The sequence below is a fragment of the Vanellus vanellus genome (assembly GCF_965231255.1).
Source record: "Vanellus vanellus genome assembly, chromosome: 5".
In the NCBI taxonomy this organism is placed as follows: domain Eukaryota; kingdom Metazoa; phylum Chordata; class Aves; order Charadriiformes; family Charadriidae; genus Vanellus; species Vanellus vanellus.
In genome coordinates this window covers 63,540,890-63,562,742 of record NC_138910.1, presented here as the reverse complement: position 1 = coordinate 63,562,742, position 21,853 = coordinate 63,540,890, and the positions used below count along the sequence as shown (strand labels likewise).

Genomic DNA, 21,853 nt, shown 5'->3' with positions numbered 1-21,853 from the left:
TCCCTGAAATGCAATAATAATTAAAAAAGCAGCTAAGAGAGAAGATATTCAGAAATCAATATGATCTAGCACTATATCACATTTAAATGGATTCCATACTGTTGCAGTATGATACCTCTCAAAAAATAAAAAGGTGCTTTAACTTACAATCACTTCCAGCTTTCCCTGGACATCATGCGACTTGATAACCCAATTGACAGACTTTTTACACTTGAGGATAAGTACGACGTCTCTGACAAGTTTGGCGCCTGGTTGAGATGGTTTAATGTCAACGATTATATCCACCTGGAAAGCACTGTATGTGGAAAATAGAGAGAAAGTTAGACTAGAATGCCAGAAATTTTCAGCTATCAACCTTCTTCCAATCCATCATGTTTCCACTGTCTGGCCAGCTGATTAAAATGCTGGAGATTATCCCAGGCAACACAACATGTGCAAAACAGATTGTTATTTCACATACGCTTAAATGATTTTGCATAACAATAGAAACAAATACTTTTTAGACAAATAATATTTTTGTCTGTTGTTTACAAGTAGTGTGCTACTCATTTCAGCTATTATTTAGAGCAGGTTGGTTATATGACTAGCATTTGCTTTATAAAGTAAATATTGTTTTCTTATTTCACTGCGACAGTGCCTAAATATACCTGTTTCGGTTTCCTCTGGCTATAACTGTGTTAAAGCTCAAAATAATACCTTAAAAGGGGCAAACAGACAAATTAAACAGGTTAATACCAAAAAAACCCCACAAATACTATATTAGGGAGAGTCTCTGCCTAGGCAGTTAAATTGTGGAAATTACTTTTCTGAGGGTCTTGCGTGTGTTGAGGAATTAAGCTGTGTATTCAGTTTCCAATACTTCTGGATAAATACTTACTTTAAAAAGAAAAGAAAACAGATGTCCAGCCTACTGCTTGCTGGAAAATAGATGAACACTATCCAGATTTTCAAGACCTCAGTAAAATAAGTAGACCAAATGGCTTTGTACCCATCAATAACATCTCGTCGTACAAAATACTAATTCAACAGAAAAACCTTTACTTCCAGATCATCTTATGGGACCGTATGTCACAAGAACGTGCTCATCCCCAAAAGTAAAAGGCTTCAACTAATATTCTGCACTGAGACTAAGTGTATCTTGGGACCTTCGTTTCACCTCCTGCAGTTTTATGCATGCCCAGCTCAGCTTCTGTACATTTCTTTGTGGATATAAACTTTGTAAAGAGAGCTGTGGATAACACACAAAACTAAGAACAAAGCAAGAGGAATTTAACTTGCTACTTTTCTACTTTTAATAACAAAACATTTAAGCATTTTGCAGTGTTATCATCTGAAAAACAAATTCCTATCATACTATCAGCCAAAGCCAAAAGCCCAGAGGGCTTGGAGACAGGGCTGTCATTGCATAACACTGCAAGGGACTTAGGCTGATGCTAAAGAACAGCTCTGTTCAGGATGGGGCTGCAACTCACACCACACACAGGCAGATCATTTGGGCTTACCTACTCCGCTTCCACCACATCTCGGAACTTTCTTACTCTCCCAAGGTTGCTAGGCAAGAATAGTCTCAGGCTTTGGCTTCACCATCTTGCAATGAGATAATTACTCTTCTTGCAAAGACCCCTCCTCCCACCCCTAGCTCCCTGTGTGACTTCTTCGTTAGGGATGGGACGTGCTCAAATGTAACTGCAGTAAGAGCACAACTGGACAATGCTGGCTATCCAGTGTCTGCAGTAGACAGGATTTTAATTCTACCTTATCGCTGACGAAATTGTACTTCTTGCAAAATGGAAAATCACCTAAGTTTCATAGCAAATTTCGGTTCTAGCAACCATACTCAGCACTTATGAAGAGCTTTTCCAGGTATGACTATCTGAAGCAAACACCATTCATGTACTCCCAACTAAGACCTAGGAGAGACCAGCAAAGGATGAAGGTTTTAAAAGTCTCACCTTCCAAGGGTACCTTTGACAATTTAGCTAATCCTCATAACGCATACAGAGAGTTATGTAATTTTCCCTAATCACTATCAGTGGACCACTGTCAACCCTTAACATTTCTAGCAATTATCGAACTATCCCTTAAACTCAACTGGAAACTTGACAGAAAATACTGTTATGATTCTGCAGACCAACTGTGGAACAATTAATTACTGTGGAACAATTACTGTGGACTGCAGATCACTTGCAACCTCTGGACCACTGTTTGGGAGCCGCTGCCCTAGGCCTTGCTACCAGTCATCCCTACCTGTGACAGGCCAAGGTTACTTTTAACCTCTCTCTCACCTCCTCCTACATGGTCCCACTTTAAACTCTGTCTGCCATATGCTGCCCTCATTCATATTCTCTTATTCACTTTATTCTTGGAAAAATTTGATTGATTGAGCAAGAAGGGGGACAGGATACAGTCCACAAAGACTGTGCTTTGCAGTCTTGTCCAGAGAAATCCTGGGATCGTGAAGCAGAAACCAAAATCTTTACATACTGAAGAACTGATTTCTATTTAAGGCTAAGTACTAAGGTCCAAGCTCTTCTTGTAAGGATGAAATGGCTACTTTCAGTTGATTTTCAATAGACGGGTGAAATCTTTAGCTGTGATTTCAAGACAGATTTAGTCCACTTAGACGATACTTTACCTGTACGGATTGGAATTTGGAGTGATTAGTTCAATGATATGAACTTCTTTTTCTTGGACTAAGTTAGACATAAGGCACCCCTCTGCTGTTTTTGGTTGAAGGTATCCCGCAAGGTAATTTAAAGAGAGAAAATTCTTTTTTATGTTGCACGAGGGAGGAAAAACTTGATCTGGAGGGGGAAAAAAAAAAGAAAGCATATGCACCTTTACACAGAGGTATCAGCTTACGTGCATATATATACTGCATCTATTTCAGTGTGGCACTATATTTTATGACATAGGTCTTTAGGCTAAAAGGTATATCTATTATCCATCATAAACACTTATGACAAACCACCATAATATGGAAAGGGAGATCACTGTTGCAACAACACAGCATATCTCTGATGTAACATAGATACTTCTCAACTGAACAGTTTCTGTTTATGGATTGAAGTATTTAACAAAAGAAAAATCCCTAGAAAGAGAAATTTGAAAACAATACTGAAGCAAAATATGTGAGCGTTTTTCAAAATGAATAAAATACATTTCATTTGTTCCTTGCACCTTTAAAAAAAGATTTCTTTCTTTTGAAATTAACTCACAGAAATCTTCTTTGATCAATTCCTTCTCCCTTTAGAAATGTTTTATTCCTGTTATTATAAATTTACCATATTTAAAAGATTATAGAAAGTATTTTCCATTTCCTTACTCAATATATTTTTCTATATATTGTGTAGTCAGAGTCAGTGTTGTCCGGAAATACTGCAGTTCTCTTGTGCATGGAAAATTGAATATAGCAAGAAAAGGATGAAATCAGTTGCTGATACTAAGGAAGTCTGACCATAATATCCACAACTGAAATGAAGAAATTCTAGAGTAGAATCTCTTTTTTTGGTTTTAAGTGCCTAGCTGATCACGAGCATTAACTAGTGTACAACGCAAAACATAAAAAATAGTTACTTGGTACGAAGTCCTCATGCACAGCCTACATTGCTGTAACCCAAGAAGCAACATTTCCATTGAAAAATAGGAATACTTTGTATTTCTGAGATAGTTTTACATATGAATTGTCATAATACACAGAAAGATTAAGCATCATGTTCAAAGACACAAAGTCCTGTAAGAATATAATTCCAAATGGCTGGCTTTTTGACCTTTGCTTTACAAAGATGGCTTTCCTATTAAAGTCAGTAGCAAGCTAGAAAAAAAGAATAAAAAAAAAATCAAATATAATGCATTATGCATGCAAAACTGTGGATGAACTCTTAAAAGCTGAGCTGAGGCCACTGTTAGCATTTGCTCCCTAAACAAGAGCTGAAATGTCACCCCTGAAGTGCATTTGTGTGTGGTACACAAATTTGCAGGGAGACCAGAGATTCCTGTGACCCCGGCCGCTGCAGAAACAATTAGGGGAGTTTCTTCGCCTGATCTTACACCAAGTAGTCTTTGAGTATTAACCTTGCTGTCGTCCCCACAGAATCTATGAAAGCTGTATGAGGTTATAACTATTCATACTGCCCAAGCAAAGCACTCCTCTAACATCTGGTACGTGCCCTGCCAGATTAGCCTTGAACGCAGCTGCAGTTCTGCCAGCTCCTCCCACAACAGCAGAGAATGGAAAATGATCCCAAATGGTCTACACTGAGCTTGAATTTATACATATACATACACACACAGACAGAGATACTAGGAATTTGCTTCTCAGCTGCCATACAACACAATTCAAGCCATAAAATAACAGCCTCTGAGTAGTTTGTGGATAATTACCACAGGTGCTATCATTTGCCATTGCAAAGAACTTGGTTCCCTCTCCTGGCACTTCCATTCAACATTGCCGGAGCTCTCAAGAACTGCTGCTCTCGCTGCCACCAGTGCGGAGGCTCCCCAGCCTGGGCCTCTGCTCGATAGCACGCTTTTCCTCCGCAGCAAATTTTAACTCTGTCACTGGCTACCTGACGCACACATTTACTTCCCCCCTTCACCAAGACGTATTTACTGTTATCCGTGCCAGTTACCAAAATCTGGGCTGGAACAGAAGAGGGGATCCGTTTCATCTTTCTCTGCTCACTACACTTCTTTTTCTTTTTTAGTTTCAGGGCTGTCTACTTACTTTGGAAAGGGGCTGCAGGTGCCTGCAATCAATTAAAAACCTTACTAAACCGGCCAGCAAACAGTCAATTTATGGACCCTGTGCCTCTCCAATCTCCACAGACTCCCAATATGGAATCAGGCATGAGGTTGACGGTGGAGCTGTGGCTGGCAGCCACCTTCTCCTCCGGCGTGTGCCAGGCTGCTCCGATGAAGACAGAGGATTGCACATTGGGATCTGTAGTTTCTGTGGGCATCGCCTCCATTTTACAGATGAGGACAGACACCGTCTGCTCTGTTCTGCACAAATTAGGTGTCATCTGTGGGTTCTTGGCTAAATTGGATAAAAGTTGAGTATCCCTGCTTAAAATCATGTGGAGTATTTTTGTGAAAATGAGCGCCATTAATCAGGCGTCACTCTCCAAGACAGGCGCCCTGGGCAGCACTAGTTCAATTCAGCAATAAAAATGCCATCCAAGCAGAGCTTGCCTTTCAAAGTCTGAGCTGCGGATAAGCAAGGCGTTTGGGATTTTCCTCAGCCACTCTGATGGCAGGTCTTTTTTGAGTGTATTTTGCAGTTCGCTAGCCCTTAGCACGATGGGGATCAGAACCTTGACTAACATTGAGTGGCAGGGTAGAAACGCGACTGGGGAAGGGGCTGCCGCGGTGTCTCGAGGGAGGATGGAAACTCTTGGCGGTACTCACCCCTCAGCAGGACACACGGCTAAAGCTTGACACAACACACGCACCTACAAGTGTTAAACCAAGCAGGTCCGGTGTGCAGGATACGTGCACCAGTGTCTACAGGCTACAAACTCAGGACTGAAGCTTCAGCTTCTGCCAGGACAGAAGCAGAGTGTAACCATCTGTAAACAGGCTGTACGTTTTCCAGCCTAGTTATTGTTACGGTTGACTGTTTATTTTCCCTTATTTAGCTAAGAACTGTGTTGAAATTAGGCTCCCTCCAGGCTAGCACATCTGCCCTGGATTTACACTGGTGATACTGGATGAGTTAGGTAATATTTAGCTAACTGGTAAGTCTTCCCGATTTGTACAATCATATCTTATTGAAGCATGAGGAATTAAACTGACTTCTGCTGAAAAATGTGTACTAAGATCACTTTTACCCTCAGGACTCCTGCTTTCTAGAATCTGACAGAAATTATCATGGCAATCACTTTGCCATCTCCTTCACTACACAAATCAAGGCAAGAACGAGAATCCCACTTCTTGTGCCCCCTTCCTCCAAACCCTCATTCTGGCCCCTTTAAGTTCTCGCTGTGCTCACCATCCCTGCTGTATCTGGTCGGCCACTCTTCCCAATCAAGAGGATTCAGATGCACTTGGCCCTGACTCACTTTGCAAGCTCACTCAGCTGCCTTTCATTTGCAGCTTCAAAAGTGATTTCAGAGACCCATGGCGTCAGAAGCAGTTTCATTCTATGAATGATCACCCTTCTTCAGATCTTTTTGTCCCCTGGCTTGCATTTTCTGTTTGCTGTATTCAGCTACAGCCTCAACTTCTAAAATGTTAGATCTTCCAGTTTCAGATTTTTTTAACTTGAGTGAAGCTGAAACATAGACAATTACATGAATACTGCCATTGAATTCTGTATCGGTTACGTAGCAAGGAACTCCTTCATATGATCACCTATAGATTATGAGTAATACTAGCTGCGATTCACAGACTGGCAGCTGAGGGCACCTGACTAAAGCACTTGAGGAGTGCGAGTTTTGTATGAAAAGCCTGAAATGTCCATCAGCATATACTGTGGTTTGTGGAATCCAGTGATTCCATCATTCACTCTGCAGAGAAGCAGACCAGGTCCATGTCCCACGTGGTTTCCATAGAACTCCTCGCACGACTGCTGCAGTTCAAGAGCTGACCCTCTCCCCACCCCTGAACACATGCATAACCCCCACACATATTCATTCTTCTGCCAAGAATTTAAATCAAAATCAAATATGGTTACAGCTGAGCTACTTTGTAGGAGCCTTCTCAGAAACTCTCTCTGTTGGTTGCCTGCCAAGTTCCATTTTGTGTACTTACTCCTAAGTAAATTGTGTTTTAACACATTCTAAAGATGATGCAAAGCTCTCCTATTTAGCTGCTTAGTTTGACTGGAGACATGCAAATCAAGAAAGAAAATTTTATCTGATTTTTGATGTATCTAATTAAATGTTCATCTCGGCAACACAGAGACCACTACTCCCATGTATATGTTCCAAGAGCACTTTAATAAGCTAATAAATATATTTCTGAATGATTTTCTGGCATTAAAATCCAAGACTGGTGCCAAGTAGAACAAAAATCACGCAGGGGAATCCTGTACAAATTTGGCAGGCTTTGGATAAAACCAACACAGACATGTTCCGACTTTGGGGGGCAAGCCTCATGCTTTAGGAAATCAAATGATCAGATACAGGTGGTTAGGAAAGAATGTTTTCTCCACAGAAGGTTTTTGGTTTGCCTTTTTTTTTTGTAGCCAGCTAGTTTAGCTATGCAGGAGTTTCTCTAGAAACATTGCTGAAGTACTACTAAATTAGGCTGCTGGTGCTACTAAATGCTGCGCCCACCAGTATTCGTTGGATATTGATAAAATGTCACATTGATTTCTAGTTTTCCCATCACTGAACTTCTTGAGAGACAACAATTAGTTTCAAACTACCTGGACTACTAGCTGCAATGCAAATCAGTTCCAGTTCACTTTTACCAGCCTTATTTCTTGCTGCTTTTAGTTTAGCCTAAACCTGGATGTTTGGTTCAGCCTAAACTTGGATGACATCCTCAGAGAACAAAAACAACCCAGTGATTTGCAGGCCATTAGGTAAAGAACACTGACAACTTAAAACATCCCATACCTGTGAAAAAGAAAATTTCATGCCCGATCATCCTGCACAACAGAGGCAAGTCTGCTCTTGCTGCAAAGTTCCTTTTACTACCTATATATTTTCCAGAAAATGAACTTGAATAGAGATAAGTAGGGCATAAACCCTCCTGAACTGACTGCCTTGCTCCAAGAACATAGTGAACAGAAGAGCCGTGGCTCTTATGTTATCCACGGTTTATGACCGGCTCAGGTGGAACTCCCCTGCAGAAGACATGCTATGTGACTGGCAGCCAGCTGAGGAAAAGCATGAGCCAGAAGGTGCTGCAGAGGCTCATATTGTCAAGCTGTTCCAACACTGCTCAACTACAGAGCTATGGCCCAAACCCTACCCTAATATGGGCCTGTGAAATCCCTGAGGAGCTGAAGTCCTCTCCCACCTGCCCTAGGCCACCTGAGGAATTTAGCATGCGGGTCACGGCACCAGGAAATCTTGCTCCTTGGGATGAAAATGCTCAAGGACATCAGACTGAGGCAATTTACCTCAGTGAGGAAAGCAGTAATTCTTTGCCCAAAGTAGTCTGGATGCAAGCAAATACTGAAAAAAATATAACTTGGGTCCTTCTAGAAATTATCCCCTACCTCAGGTTCTCTACTTCAGTCCTTTAGATGAAGACAACCAAATGATCACCATGAGTAGTTTATTCCTTTTAAAAGGTAAAGCTTTGACTCCTGTAAGATTCTGGCCAATTGCATCCACACTTATGAGCATAAAATTACAGCACCGGAATCCATTAAAAATTGGCTAAATCCAAGGTCTGGTCTTTAGACTTCGTCTTATTTCTCTGCCTTCCCCTTTTACACCACAACTCTTGGAAAATGAGAGGTATGTTTAAAGATTAACATAAAAAATGTGAAATAATACTACAGCAAGACTTATTCTCACCATCTAGAAGTGCCTATCAATTCTGCTCGTTTTGTTTCGTTTTACCTTCTCCTACTTTAATATAGATGTTTCTTGATATTTTGAGTTCAGTGAAAGATGTTACTGCTCCATATTCCTTCTGGGCCCACTGTAGCAGGTGTTCATTTTTCTCAGGAAAAAGCTTTTCTTCTGTTTCTGCTGACAAGGAGAAATTTCCCTTCTCAAACTGAACAACGGAACCTAAAGACACCTGATGGGAATAAAAACATATTTGTAACGTGGTACATTTATCCACACAGACAGGTAGCATGTTTAAGCAATGTAATCTGTCACACCCAAACGCATTCACTGAAGGCGACTAAGGCTTATTTCCAACAATGCCTAAACTTCATGTGGTTTAGCATGGGCATAAATGATTCCTTTTCCAGAGATGTTTTTAAAAGGTGAAGCACCCATCAGCCCGGCTATGGCGCACATGGCAACTGACTAATGGAGGTCTCTGAGACACTCTCCGAAGTCATACTGCTGCAGAAGTGGTACAACAGTGCTGCAAGGGGAGCTGAACTGTGGGCACGAGGGGAAGGCTGGAAGACAAGAGGAAAACTAAGAGAGCAGAGAGTGAGAAGAAGATGGTCTGAGGAACTGAAGGGAGACAAGAATGTGAAGCTCCATAAAACTGGGAACTATTGAAGTAACTGCCAAATCAGAAAGAACAAGTTGAAGTCCAGTGACAGATAAAGGCCAACAGAGAAACAGAGTAAAGAAAGAGAACGCTAAGAGAAAGGGAAGATATTTACTGTTGCTTTATTTACATGAAGCAAGGGAATGGTTTAGTCTAACACATAAAGCAAATGAGATATACATGTTTAGGAAAATCCTTATAAATAGGTTATGTGAACTCAGGTTGACTGGAAAAACTAAAGTGTTGTTTAAAATAGTCAAAATGGAAAAACAGTAAGTAGAAGTGTAATGGGTTCATGAGAAAGCCTAAGATTTTCAAATACAACTTCACTGGAGTGGCAATAGCATCATTCAAGAAAAGAAGAGGGCACAGGGTCAGACTGTCTTTCAGACTGGGACCTGCTTCAACTTGCGTTGGTCTTAAGAGATAAACAAGTCATTCCAGATTTACTGCAAAGCAAGATCATCCCAACAGCAACCTTTTGGCTCTCCTGTCCCTGCAGAGGGACGTGGCCAACACTTCCAGTGCATTTGTCAGCTCTCCAGAGGTCTCTATAGCAAGTGGTGAAAAAATAGCATTCCTTTATCTTCCCAACCTCAGGAGCCATCACCCATCCATACAACTTCACTGACTCTTCCTTCAAGGTGCTTGAGGACCGGGACCTGCATGCCCTACCCCGGCTGGTCCTTCCATTCACACTTTCACTAAGATCTAGAACATCAAGTCAAGAATAACATGTGCTTGAGTGAGAAATCACAGCAAGATGAATAAGCTTTCCGGTTTGAATGCATCAGTGAAGATTTCTTTGGACATATTCCCCACAGTAGTGTGTAAGCAGTGCTTGCCCAGATACAACACACAGCCCCTTCTTCCAGACTGCTGCAGTGGACAAGGCTTCGGGAAAGAAGTAACATTTTCTTGTGCTATTCCCAGAGCAGCCCAGGAAAAAGTGTGACTTAGTCTGCTGTTCTCCTCCCCCTTTCCTTTCTACTAGCCCAGATTTCTTTGGTGTAACAAAAGTTGGGTGTGTGTTTTTTTTTTTTTCCTACAACTGAAAATCCAAAACTACTAATGATGATGATTGGAAGAGTGAAAAATACATCATAACAATTTATAATCTGTCCTCAGTATTATTTAACATGTTATAGCAGTATAATGGTCCTAAGTATCTCTCTAAGCTTTTAAATAACAAAATACATGAATAGCAATTATTTAACAGAGATTGTCTGAAGTCAGGTTCCAATTACAGAAATTAACTAACTGCAACCAACTATTACCTTCCCTGGAGCTATTGTTCCCAGCATTATTTCAGGATATTATATATCAGTTTGTTTAGCACCTACACATATTTGCCTAAGTAGACACAAAAATTACACTAAAAGAATTTCAAAGTTCTTCCCTGTGCCTCCAGCTATTACGTTATTTATTATGCACACATATCGCTTACTCTCCTCTAAGAGAAGGCCCATGTAATTCAGATTTCAATTTGACCAGACCTGTCACAAAAAACAGCTTAGGAATCCTTTTGCCAGAATAGTTTTCAAAGTTGAAGCTAACATCTGTTTCAATTCTGAATGATCTTCTTTATTTGTTGTTTTTGTATGACGACCATAAAACGTTTCCTTTAAATGAAAATGTCTCTATTCAGTGTAACACAGAATACAGCATATTCTCTCAATGCTCTCATAGTTCTCCAATAAGAAAGCAAACTGCCCCCAAATCTACAACACTAGGAAAAGAGAGCAACACGGTTATCTTTAAAACGTATTTAGCAAATAGCATTCACTTTGTATTTCCACCACTTAGAAGCAGCTACACCATGGACTAGTTTTATGGGGCACCTCTACAATGCTCCTAACACATTGAATTTTATAGTGTGCACAGTCTCACAGGACAACACGGACATAGCACAAGACAGGTCGCACAGGGATCGCATATAGAGCGCCTCTTAGCAATGCTGTCTTTTGTATCTGAAACATGTGGGACATCTTTGTAGAGCCTTGGCCTAACTGGAAAAACCTCCCGTGCATGAGAATTGCAGGATTTAAGGACTTAACCAGTTATTATTTTGCAGTGATACTGAATAGATGCTGGCATTCCACTCTCAGGAACAAACCTCCTTAACTACTTAAATACGATGGTTTATCCAGTAAGTACAGTAATTGCTTTTCATTTACACAATGTTTCTGGTATTTTTTTATGGTCAATATCAGAGTAAAGAAGTATCAGTGTAACCTTTCAAGACATTTGAGAAAAGCATTACAGAAAATACTATTCCTTCTGAATACTGACCAAAGAAGTGCATTAGCTTGCAATAGTGCATTTTCACTGTATTTTTCATGTGATATTTGAGATATTTAAATGTCTGATAACACAACAGTTTTCTTCCTCAGAATACACTTGGTTTTCCACTTATTACTAATTAAAACTTGAAAATCTTCTGCATCACCCTGCAGCATGATAAATGTGTTCCTGCAAGACAGATCTTATCCTATCAATGAACCCCAAAGTTACTGAGTCCTACGAGGGAGGAACTGACAGACAAAAAGCAGAACAACTAAAAAGTCTGGCACAAGCATCCTCACTAAATTATCATACAGTAAACAGCTTTAAATAAACATGAAGCTTATCATCATTTATTTTTTTAATCACATACTAAAGTCTATTTGAAATGCTGGTTCCACTACCAGGTTTTAGAAAGGAGTGCAGAGTTCTGCTGTGCCTGCCAATGTTGGGATTTTTACTACATGGACCTAAGGCAAGGTTAAGTGAGCCAAGCACGTTATTTTTTCTGGAAAGAATTCAACAGACCCTTCCAAAAAAGGCAACCATCACTGTTTCAACACCTGCCTTGAACATTAACTACTTACTCTTCAGAACAAACCAAGAGAAGCTCTCTCTAATGTGCTTAGGATAAACCAGAGCATTAAAACCAAAGAATGTTTTAAATACTTGGGAATACATCAACAATTTTTATCTGAGCACTCATTACACAGCCGACTGCGTGATTAAGAAACTGCTGCCACATACACTTTTATCTCCTCACTCCATCTACTTCAGTGGTTACTTTCAGAGATTGCAGAGTGGAAAAAGTGCCCTACCTCTATTTCTTCCTGTTGTTGCAAGGACATTAAAAGCGACTGCTCCAGAAACATCCTTTGCTGCTGAGTCCACCTACATACCCTGTCACATTTCTGATGCTAAACGAGGAAACTTCCAAGCCTGACACGGAAAATCAGTTTGCAAGACCAAAAGATACTGGCCATGGCCACTAACCACAGCAAGGACCGCAGTTCAAAGGGCTCTTCTGCAGTCAGAGGAAAGGAGGATCAAGTACAGTATTTTGAAAAGCCGATACCAAAACCTGAGTATCCTCTAAAAGAACAAAACATCTTTAGGAATGTATTTTGATTACACACACTACTACCCCGCTGACCACTGGCGGAAAATAGGGATTGTCATTTTCTTTGCACTTTACAGAAGCAAGGAAACATACACCCCTCAAGCTGGAGAGAAAAAAAAAAAAAAAAAAAAAAAAAAAAAAGCGCCTTTATATGCCCCTTCCCCTTAAGAAAACTTTCTGGTCTTACAAAAACTGTCCCTGCAAGGCTGCCACGGTAGTTCAGGAGATCAGCTATCTGGCAGAAGTGGCAAACGGTATAAGTTACTATTCCCCAGAAGGAACAACTCGCTGAACCAACCCTGAATCGTCTCAAATATATACACTGGTGAGCATGAACACTGCATACACTCAAAACAGCATCTTCTGTTTCTTATTTTACCTATTTCCTTCTCTCCTTTTAAATGTTTATTGCTCTTTTTTTTTTTCTCCTTTGAACCTGATCCAGGGGGGATATTTACTTTGTTTGCTTTATGACATTTTAAGTACTTAACATAGCTATAATTCAGAACTCCCAAGTAGGAAGCAAGTTCATAATTTAGCCTTAAGAGAGAGGTAGGCACCTTTGGGAGATGACTCAGAATACAAAGTTAAGTGTCCACAGCTACACAGCATGAACCAATCCCTCTCTTCACAGCAACAGCTACACTGCTACTCACCAAGGCCCCTCCAGCACAAGTGACCAACAAAGCCACCCCTAAAGCCAAGACTGAGGCAGATACACTAACAGAAAAAAAGCAGCATCCTTCATATTTTTATCTGAGCTATACAGTATCAGACCTGTGGTGGAATGTGTAGGAGAGGAGTAAATCTGCTCAGAATAAAATTCAAAAACTTGAACCAACTTTCAGAGCAGCCCACGTGGGGTTCAGACTCAGCTGGTGTTTTTTGATAATGTATTTTGATGTGCTTTGGTGCCCTTAAAGAAGAAAAGTAAAGCCGTGGATGGAGAAATATTAGGTATTTGGAAACTCAAAAATATATCCTTTGTTGTTCATAAATCCACATACAACATACAATAATCACCAAGAGAACAATTCTCTTTAGTGGGTGACTAGGAAACATGCTGCTTTTGAAATGACATGCAACATGCGTGAATCATCTATCAGCTTTGCATCGTCCTTGTGGCGCCAGTCACGGATGTGCAATACTTTTGGGCAGTAGTAAAGTTTTTCATTTTCAGATCAGTGTTCCGAAGACCTCTTACAATCACCACAAAATTCCACTTTCAGTTTTCATATTTTTGAAAACAAACATGTAAGAGAAGTGGCATTATCCTAATTACATTTTAGATTTTAATTCTGCTTCCTAGGAGAAGCTCAGTTTGCCATCTACCAAAGATCTTGATAGGAATCAAGGCTGCTCAACACTTTCTCAGGATGAAAGCAGAACCTTGTGGGATCATCTTTATGTATCTAGAAAGAAGACCGGGGGATTTTCCATCGAAGCTGAAACTGCTTCAAAGCAAGCGTAACTTTCAGAACCCCCATGAAACAGTTACTAGCATGATAAAAAGGAAACAAACAAACAAAATCCGTGTAAAGGGGAAATCTGTTCCCAAAGCTCAGGGGTCAGCAGGAGTTTATTAATTGCATACAGGTAATTGTCCACTCATCTCACATTAATCTAACAACATCTTAATAGACTCAATGTAACACTTGTTTGATCTGAACAAAATAAGGTAGTAGAAGCTTTTCCAGGGATTCAGTTTCAAGTTAAGATTCAATTTAGCAGAAGAAGAGACGGGGAGAATTAAAAGCATATCTACGCAACTGCAGCTACAGTTTCCACTGGAATCGATGACTCAGTAACACAACCTCTTGTGATTTATTATCTCCATATCACTAACACCAGTAGTCTGCCAAAATCCACTGCCTGCTTCTGTAAACTGCCACTAGCTAAACCCCCTGTTTACTGAAGCAAGCAAAGAGGGAAGGAGCCATGACCACACAGAAGAGAAAAGACCATCACAGCTGCTCATTCCAGGCCCTTCAGCCTTCTGCAAGTTGGGTCTGGCAACACACCTCAACCACTGAATGCCAATGTTGCTTCCTTCCTTACTCTTGCAGCCTGGTTTAACTTAAAGCCCAAGTCTTCCTAACTTTGCTCTGCAGGTGATGGGTCTGGGCTCTTAGAGGGACTGTGAGGAGGAGCACTCAGGACCAGTCAGTGGCAGCAATGAGAAAGACCAGCATCAGATCCAAGAGGCAGCATCATCCAGACGTGGCCCCATCCACACTCTCAACGCAAAGTTTTGGTTGCAGCTGTGACCCATGAAGACAGCCCGCTCTTGAAGCTGAAAGAAACACCAAGCAATAAAGCCTGAGTTTTGAAAGATGGCTTAAATCACCTGGGACAGGAGATCTAGTATGAACTATGTGATACTCTTAGCAAACCAATCTCCAAAAAAGTGCGGGACTTGAACATCCCACAAAAGGAGAAACTAAAGCACATTGATCCGCCCTGCTTCCTCTAAAATTTACTGGCAAGTTGGTCTTTTTTAAAATATTTCTGCCCAAACCAAAGTGCTTACAGTAAAAGCAGAGGACACCTATATATCATAAAGTTTCCCTATTTTGGGACATCACACTACCACATATAGACATTTTTTACGATACACTGCATATTTGCTTCGTGTACCATATCTTGCTTCCTAAGCCAAAAATATCACTTCTTTTCTGTAACGCCTTCATGAAGCAAGCTTTGAAAGAAAAAAACCTCACCGAGATATTTAAAGATGCCTTACTAGGGTAACTGTACTCAAACTCCTTTTACTGAATGTGGACAATGCATCACTTTCAAACACGTATTTACCACCCTGTCATTTTCTGCCATTTGTACTTCTGACAAAATCCTTTCACTCTACTGCCAAGAATAACCCCCATACGTAGCCTGAAGTCCCCCTGATATTTCTGGGAGTAAACCAGTTATATAGCCTTTAGAAAAGCAGGATTTTGTCTCATGGCCTGATTCAACCCCCTGCAAAGGCTTCAGGGAAATTTACTATTGTGAAAAGCATAATAAGAGTTACTGTTTACTAAATACTGCTTTTAATTAGATACTTAATTTTCACATTCTTTCAAAAGGCAAGGAAATGGTGTGGGGAGGGGAAGGGGGAATATGAACTCTGCCAAGTGTAAAAGGGCAATTAAAGGATTATTTCCAGCTCCTGAGTAGAAGAAAGATGAAGATTTACAAAAAAAGCAAACCCAGAATTCTATAGAAATGTAAACGTCCTTTTAAATTCCTCCTCACACTGTTACACAACATTGAAAATCTACGGCTTTTACTTTGAATAGTGAAAGGTCACTATTTATACCAAATTTATCACTAGCCATGCATTTCCTATCCTTCCTCACTCTTCTCCTAGCAGAGCTCTCCGTTCACATCTGGGTCTGTTTAACCAGTGATTGGAAATTTAGCCTCCTGATTTCCCGTTAAATACTAGGCACAGGAAAACAAATAGCACTTGTTTTTCAGTGAGTTTTGTCAGTCATCCAAAATCTAGTGCAAGCCATAGAACAGCCTGTGGTTTGGTGGCAGAGACCCAAAATATGTGAACCATATTTTCTTGAAGTGAAAGGAATAAACCAGCTATTGGCTGAAGAAATATGAACATGGCTTTTTTCTTCTTAGAAATATACGAATGACTAATAATTAAACTCTTCATTCCAACAGTTATTCTTCTTTAAAGCTTTTTGTTTTTCTTTTCAAATCTGAAGCCAATGGCACGTGATCTAGTTTTGTATTTATCATTACTCCTGTTGTTTCCTCCATTTTACTAACTTAGCACACACATTCAGTCCTATTGAAGGGGTTCTTGTGAGTAAGGTTATTTGCTTGCGTAAGTGCTTTCTCATCCATAACTCTTACTCATTCAATTGCCTGAATAACTAACTCAGAGAAAGAGCTGAAGCATCACCTCTTAAATCAAATACTATTTAAAATCACATATTTATATATTTAAGGGGGTTGGGGATCTATTCTAACAGTGATTTCTGCCAGGAAATCACAAAGGATTGGGTCCATTCTTTCATTGATTAAATTCTCACTACTTTACTTACCTAGTAAAGACATTCCTAGGCTATAAAAGCAATTGAGAAAGCTATCAAATCTAAAGAAAAAATTCACTTACTGAGTAGCACCTATAAAACCCTCCTTCTGGGCAGTTTCATAAAACTTTTGGTTTTCTGCCAAGACATGTTTGCAATAAGCTGCTTTTAGAGAAGGAGAGAAATAACGACTTGATAGAAAGGGAGGAAATTAATTTGTTATATGAAAACTTAAACGTTGAATGGCGGGAGAGGTCTGGTAAGGTTTTTCTGCAAGACTGACCTGTAACAGGATTACAGGTAAAATAATTTTCTACAGGCATTGCCTAGATTATGTAAAATTGCGATCTGTCGCAATCTAATCAGCCCAACCACCAGTGAAGATGTCCTTGAAATTCCTCTCCCGCTCCCCCTTTCCAACATAATTTTGGCATTTATTTCCTGCTGAGGAAAACGAAATATTTAGCAGAGATGCTAAGTATTCCCCTTGCTGAACTGAGCAGACCTTTCCATCCATGCACTGCTCTTCCGAGTGATGAGGGTCCAGCCCAAGAACACTTGAACTAAAAATGGCCATTCCCAAACTGTTGCATTTTTGTGACATGTAAAAATATCCAGACTAATATGACTAGACACATCAGTAATAAAAGTGGTGATTTTCTATTACTTAGGTCAGGCAGAGTTCACACACTAAACCATTTCAGGTATTTTCAGGTTGAAAGGCCATGCTACTTAGGTGTATTGATTTTTAACACGATGAGAATAAACTCAAGACTTACTTTACTAAAATCACAATAATTTTCCCAGCACCACCTACTTAACCCATCAAGATATATATAACTTATGTAGAACCTGAAAATATTCCTGTCTATGCCAAATGTATTGTTAACACCACACTATGTACTCACCATATATTATTCACTTTTCTCTAACACACAGAAATTTATGTCAAATTTTTATCAAGATGCTAAAATTTTTTCATAAGACTATTCACTAGTGTTATCCCTGGTTTATAGATAGGGAAAGATGCGCCAAGAAGCAAAATGACAATACAATAAGGCAACAGACTAGTAAAGAACTACTCCCTTTAGCACCCCTGCCCCATCTTGGATGGCTTCCTCCAAAGTACTGTGACCCTGTAAGCATCACTGTGCTTCCATACACTGCCATGGGTTTGGAAAAAAGGCTTCAAAACATGACATTAAAAAAAATCCTGATGTTAAAAGAACACAACCTTTGGTCTGGTTGGGGCACGCTATTTAATTTTAATGATAATTTATTCCACTGTGAGGTTTAGCCATCAGTAAACAGTTTGTGAAAGTGAAACTGTGAGCTGCCTCCATGAAGATAAAGCGTGTGACAACTCACTGTGCTGAGTGAAGCTACGTGTATCACATGATAAAAATAAGTGCAAAACCACATGTATACACCCAATTTACATTTTTATACTGAAAAATGTTTATCAAGAAAGTACTTGGTGCTTCCCTCTATACTATAACCATACACCCAAAGGCTGGATTGTCTCCCCCATTCATTTGAAACTTCTTCCTAATGGAGGACCAGGCTCAAGGCAAAAATCCAGACTTGAACTATATGATAAGAACTTAAATTCCAGCCCAACTCAGTAGCACAGTACTTCCCTAGTCTTTTGGATATGTGCTGACATGAGCTTTAAATCTTTTCATCCTTTCCTTTAAATGAAGCAATCTGGGGTGGCTTAGCTTCAGTGGAAACTCAAACAATGAATTCACAGAGCAAAGGTAGCAGACCATCTTCCTAATGAGGACACACACTAAAAAAATACAGCCCTGACTCTATCCTCTGCTCCAATATAAACATCATTTAAGCTCAGTGTACCTTAGTTTCTCTACCTGTACAATGGTACTAACAGCACTTTACAGAATGCTCTGATTCACCATCTGCTCGTATTTACAGAGTTGTTTTCTTTGTTAGAAAGAACCTTGGATCTTCTAATTTGTAATTTTTATTTATTTATTTATTCAAACACACTTCCCTGGAACAGTTTAAGAACTTTATTATGATGCTTTACAGGAAAAAAAATAATAGCTAGCAATAAAAAGAACTAAACAGCTAGGACTTCATTAATGGTTACATGATCCTTTAACTACAAACTTTGACCTGGCTCCAGGGGTGTTATCTTTGTCAGCAGTAAGTCCCAGAAGTCGCCATTTAAACTTCTTTACACTACTTACCTTTCTAAGTAGGGATCGATCAATGAAACAGTGCAATTCATACTTTACATACAGTATATTAATAGAAGTGTGAATGAATGTATTGTATGAAAAGTTTGAAGGAGAAGCTGGAAAGTCAATGATTACCCTGCCCCATGCTTCCATAGAGACAGACACAATAGTTATGACACTCCTATGGTATGCGTGACACAGATTTCTGTTTTGAGCATAGAATTCATGGGCATTAAAAAAGGTTTTTTGAATTTGAAATCTTTTTATAATTCAAAATAGTCTGGTTTCTGGCTTGGCTATACATTTAAGGAGAATGAACAAGACAGAGCAGCAGAAGTACACAGATAAGCCAAGTATTTTCAAACAAGGGCCAAGGTAGCAAGCTCTGCACTGTGCATCCCTTGGAGCTGCGATTTACACTCCTAGGCTCAATTCTCTAAAACTTACTGAAGGCTCTGGCAAGAAGGCAGGGATCCTCTCCGCTACCAGAGTAGAAGCAGCGTGTCCATCTGTCCCATGACTCACCTGAAAGAAGAGCTCTTGATTCTGCAAAGGGACAGGCTCCTCTAGGCCAGAGGCAGTCCCAGCGATTGCAACCTGGCACGGCCCAGTGCAGGCAAACAGTTCTGCTGCAAAACTACAGCCCCTTAATTTCTTTTCGGCTTATTGCACTTGCCCACAGGTGCTGCTAGGACTTACTCAGGATTTCCCATGTTTTCTGTGCTGTGTGGTTCTGTGCTCTTTTTTCAGAAAGCTTTTGGGAAAACAATGCGCTTGTCCTTGTGAGCAGAGTGGAACTGTGGAAAAGCAATGGATGATCACCACAGTTTAAATTGCTCAGCCTGTAACCTCATGGCCTATCATCCCAAGCCCCACTAGCTACTGAGAAAATGGTACATGAAAAGTGGGAAGGCTGATGAGCCCCTGAGAAGAGAATGAAGTTAGCCTGCATTAGTAGCAAAAATATTGCCTTAGACAGAGAACACGGAGAATAAAATTCTGGAGTGAGAGGGACTTCAGGGACTAAACTGGGAGAAGCAATGGTGGATTGGTACCCTGCTGTTTTCTGTTTTGCAATCTCATTCTTCAAGCTCTTTACAGAAAAGAAAAATAGAAACTTAACGTGGTAGAAGAAAGAATATATAAATTATATGGCACTTGAAGAGATACAAAATTGTTACGGAGAGCTATACAGATGTTTAGACGTGATTAGGGATGAGTCAACATTGAGAGCTAGTTCACTTCTTGCAATGGAAGGGTGAGCTCTTGTATCTGCACAGCCTATGGGAAGCAGTGTTACCCCAGTGCCACAGTCATGTGCTGGGGGGATGGCGCGACGCACCACAACTTTCAGCCCTTACTGTGACCAGCAGAGCCTAAAAGAGGCTACAGTACTGAGAGAAGGTATTTGAGTCTCACCAATGGAGAATTGAACCCGTAGCATCTACCCAGGTAATCCTGCCCCACCTGAGAGACAGCCCACCCCCTCCTGCAGCATCCATGGCCAGGTTTACCGTGGCAGCTCCTGAGGTCAGACAACTTCTTGTTTGGGATGAATCGTGACTGCTGCTGCTCACATTTTCAAGCCTGTTTTTGTAACCAGGAGAGCTTGAAACAGTTTTCTGAAGCAAACACTTAGCTAATCATACAGTTTTGGCAGCGGAGGCCTTAGGCACATTCCTATTGTTCCTATGCCTTAATGCAGCCTGCTGTAGCCCTGCTGAGCCAAGCCAAGCAAGCCCAGCACGATCACAGTCTGAACACCGGCACAGTCTGCTGAGCGGAAATGGACGGCTCTCGGCAGAGCACCTCTTCGCTCCCAGAGACAAGGCAAGGGGAGAGAGAAAAGCCTGGAGGAGGAGGAGGAGGAGGAAGAGGAGAAGGGAAGAGATAGCTGAACACAAACTAGCTGATACAGAAATAGGAGTGATGATGTAGTAATTGTAGAAGATCAAAACTAAAATGAAAGTAGGTCCAAGACTCGATTAACTGATGAGAGGTGCTGTTGCTTTTGGCCAGGAGAGGAGTGAGGAATCTTATCATACTGTTGTTCATCATCTCATTCCTCAGTCATTTTCTGAGCAGACCTGAACTGCACTGGTTGCAGTAAAGACATATACCAGGAATGGTCAACAAGAAGTTCGGAGCCTCTAACAGAGTAATGAGAAAAACTGAGACTGTGAATACTTTAGAATACAAACAAGCCCATGTTCTTTGCACTAGTCAGTAACGCATTGCACTGGAAACAGGATGGAGTCCTTCAAAGTTCAAAATATCAAGGGTACTCCTACTCTTGTAAACTGATGACAGGCAAAAGAAAAACAATCCTAGGAAACTTTTGGGTGTCCAGCAAGTGATAGGACTTTCGGAGCACTTAATGGTGTCACCACCATATCAGGTCAATTGAGAGAGTAGTGTCCCTTCCCAGTGCGCTAATGCTGCAGCACTGTCCACCCCCTCCTCCTGCTGATGGACAGTGACACCATTAAGTTCCCATCCAGTACTGCAGAAGCAGTCTTGCCTACCGCTGTCAGCTGTGCTGGAGGAGCAAAATTAAACCCTATAAGGATACAGCTAAAAATAATCAAGTTTAGTTCTGCAATTAGAGTTGAACATAGTAAAAGCTGCAACTTTAATAAAGACTACTCATGATTAGACATGATGTCACGCATTAAAAATTTAATCCAAACAACTTGTCCGTTTCACTACAAATAGCAAACTTGAATGTCCTGGCAAACTCCAAGGACATGATTTACAAATACTAGGTAATATTTGGATCCTACATTATAAGCAGTGCTCCAGTCTTTCTGAGAAATAAAAATGACTTCATTCTGGGCTTAGCTCGGTCATTTCAATAGATCAAGCTTCATTAGAGACATAAACTGTAACTGTACACATTGAGCTCAATACATACAGATTTTTGTTTTGGTCGCAGACCACACAACTAGCGTCCACCCATAATATTTCCCATTGCTTTGAGGCTTTTTGCATTATGGTACTATTAAACTTCTAATCAGGACTGGCAATCTGTTATAAAGTCACAGCTTTTTGAACTGGAA

The 21,853-nt window shown here is 40.4% G+C and overlaps 1 protein-coding gene across 1 annotated transcript in view; it reads right to left on the bottom strand.

The window, feature by feature from the left end:
• The window catches only part of TGFBR3 (transforming growth factor beta receptor 3), a 118,561-nt gene that overhangs the window by 26,757 nt on the left and 69,951 nt on the right, over positions 1-21,853 (bottom strand). Inside the window, exons 5-7 of the mRNA XM_082483214.1 lie at positions 8,523-8,706; positions 2,636-2,804; positions 148-295 (exon numbers count right to left, since the gene is read on the bottom strand). Coding sequence (XP_082339340.1) covers positions 148-295; positions 2,636-2,804; positions 8,523-8,706 — 501 coding nt within the window. The remainder of the gene's footprint in view (positions 1-147; positions 296-2,635; positions 2,805-8,522; positions 8,707-21,853) is intronic.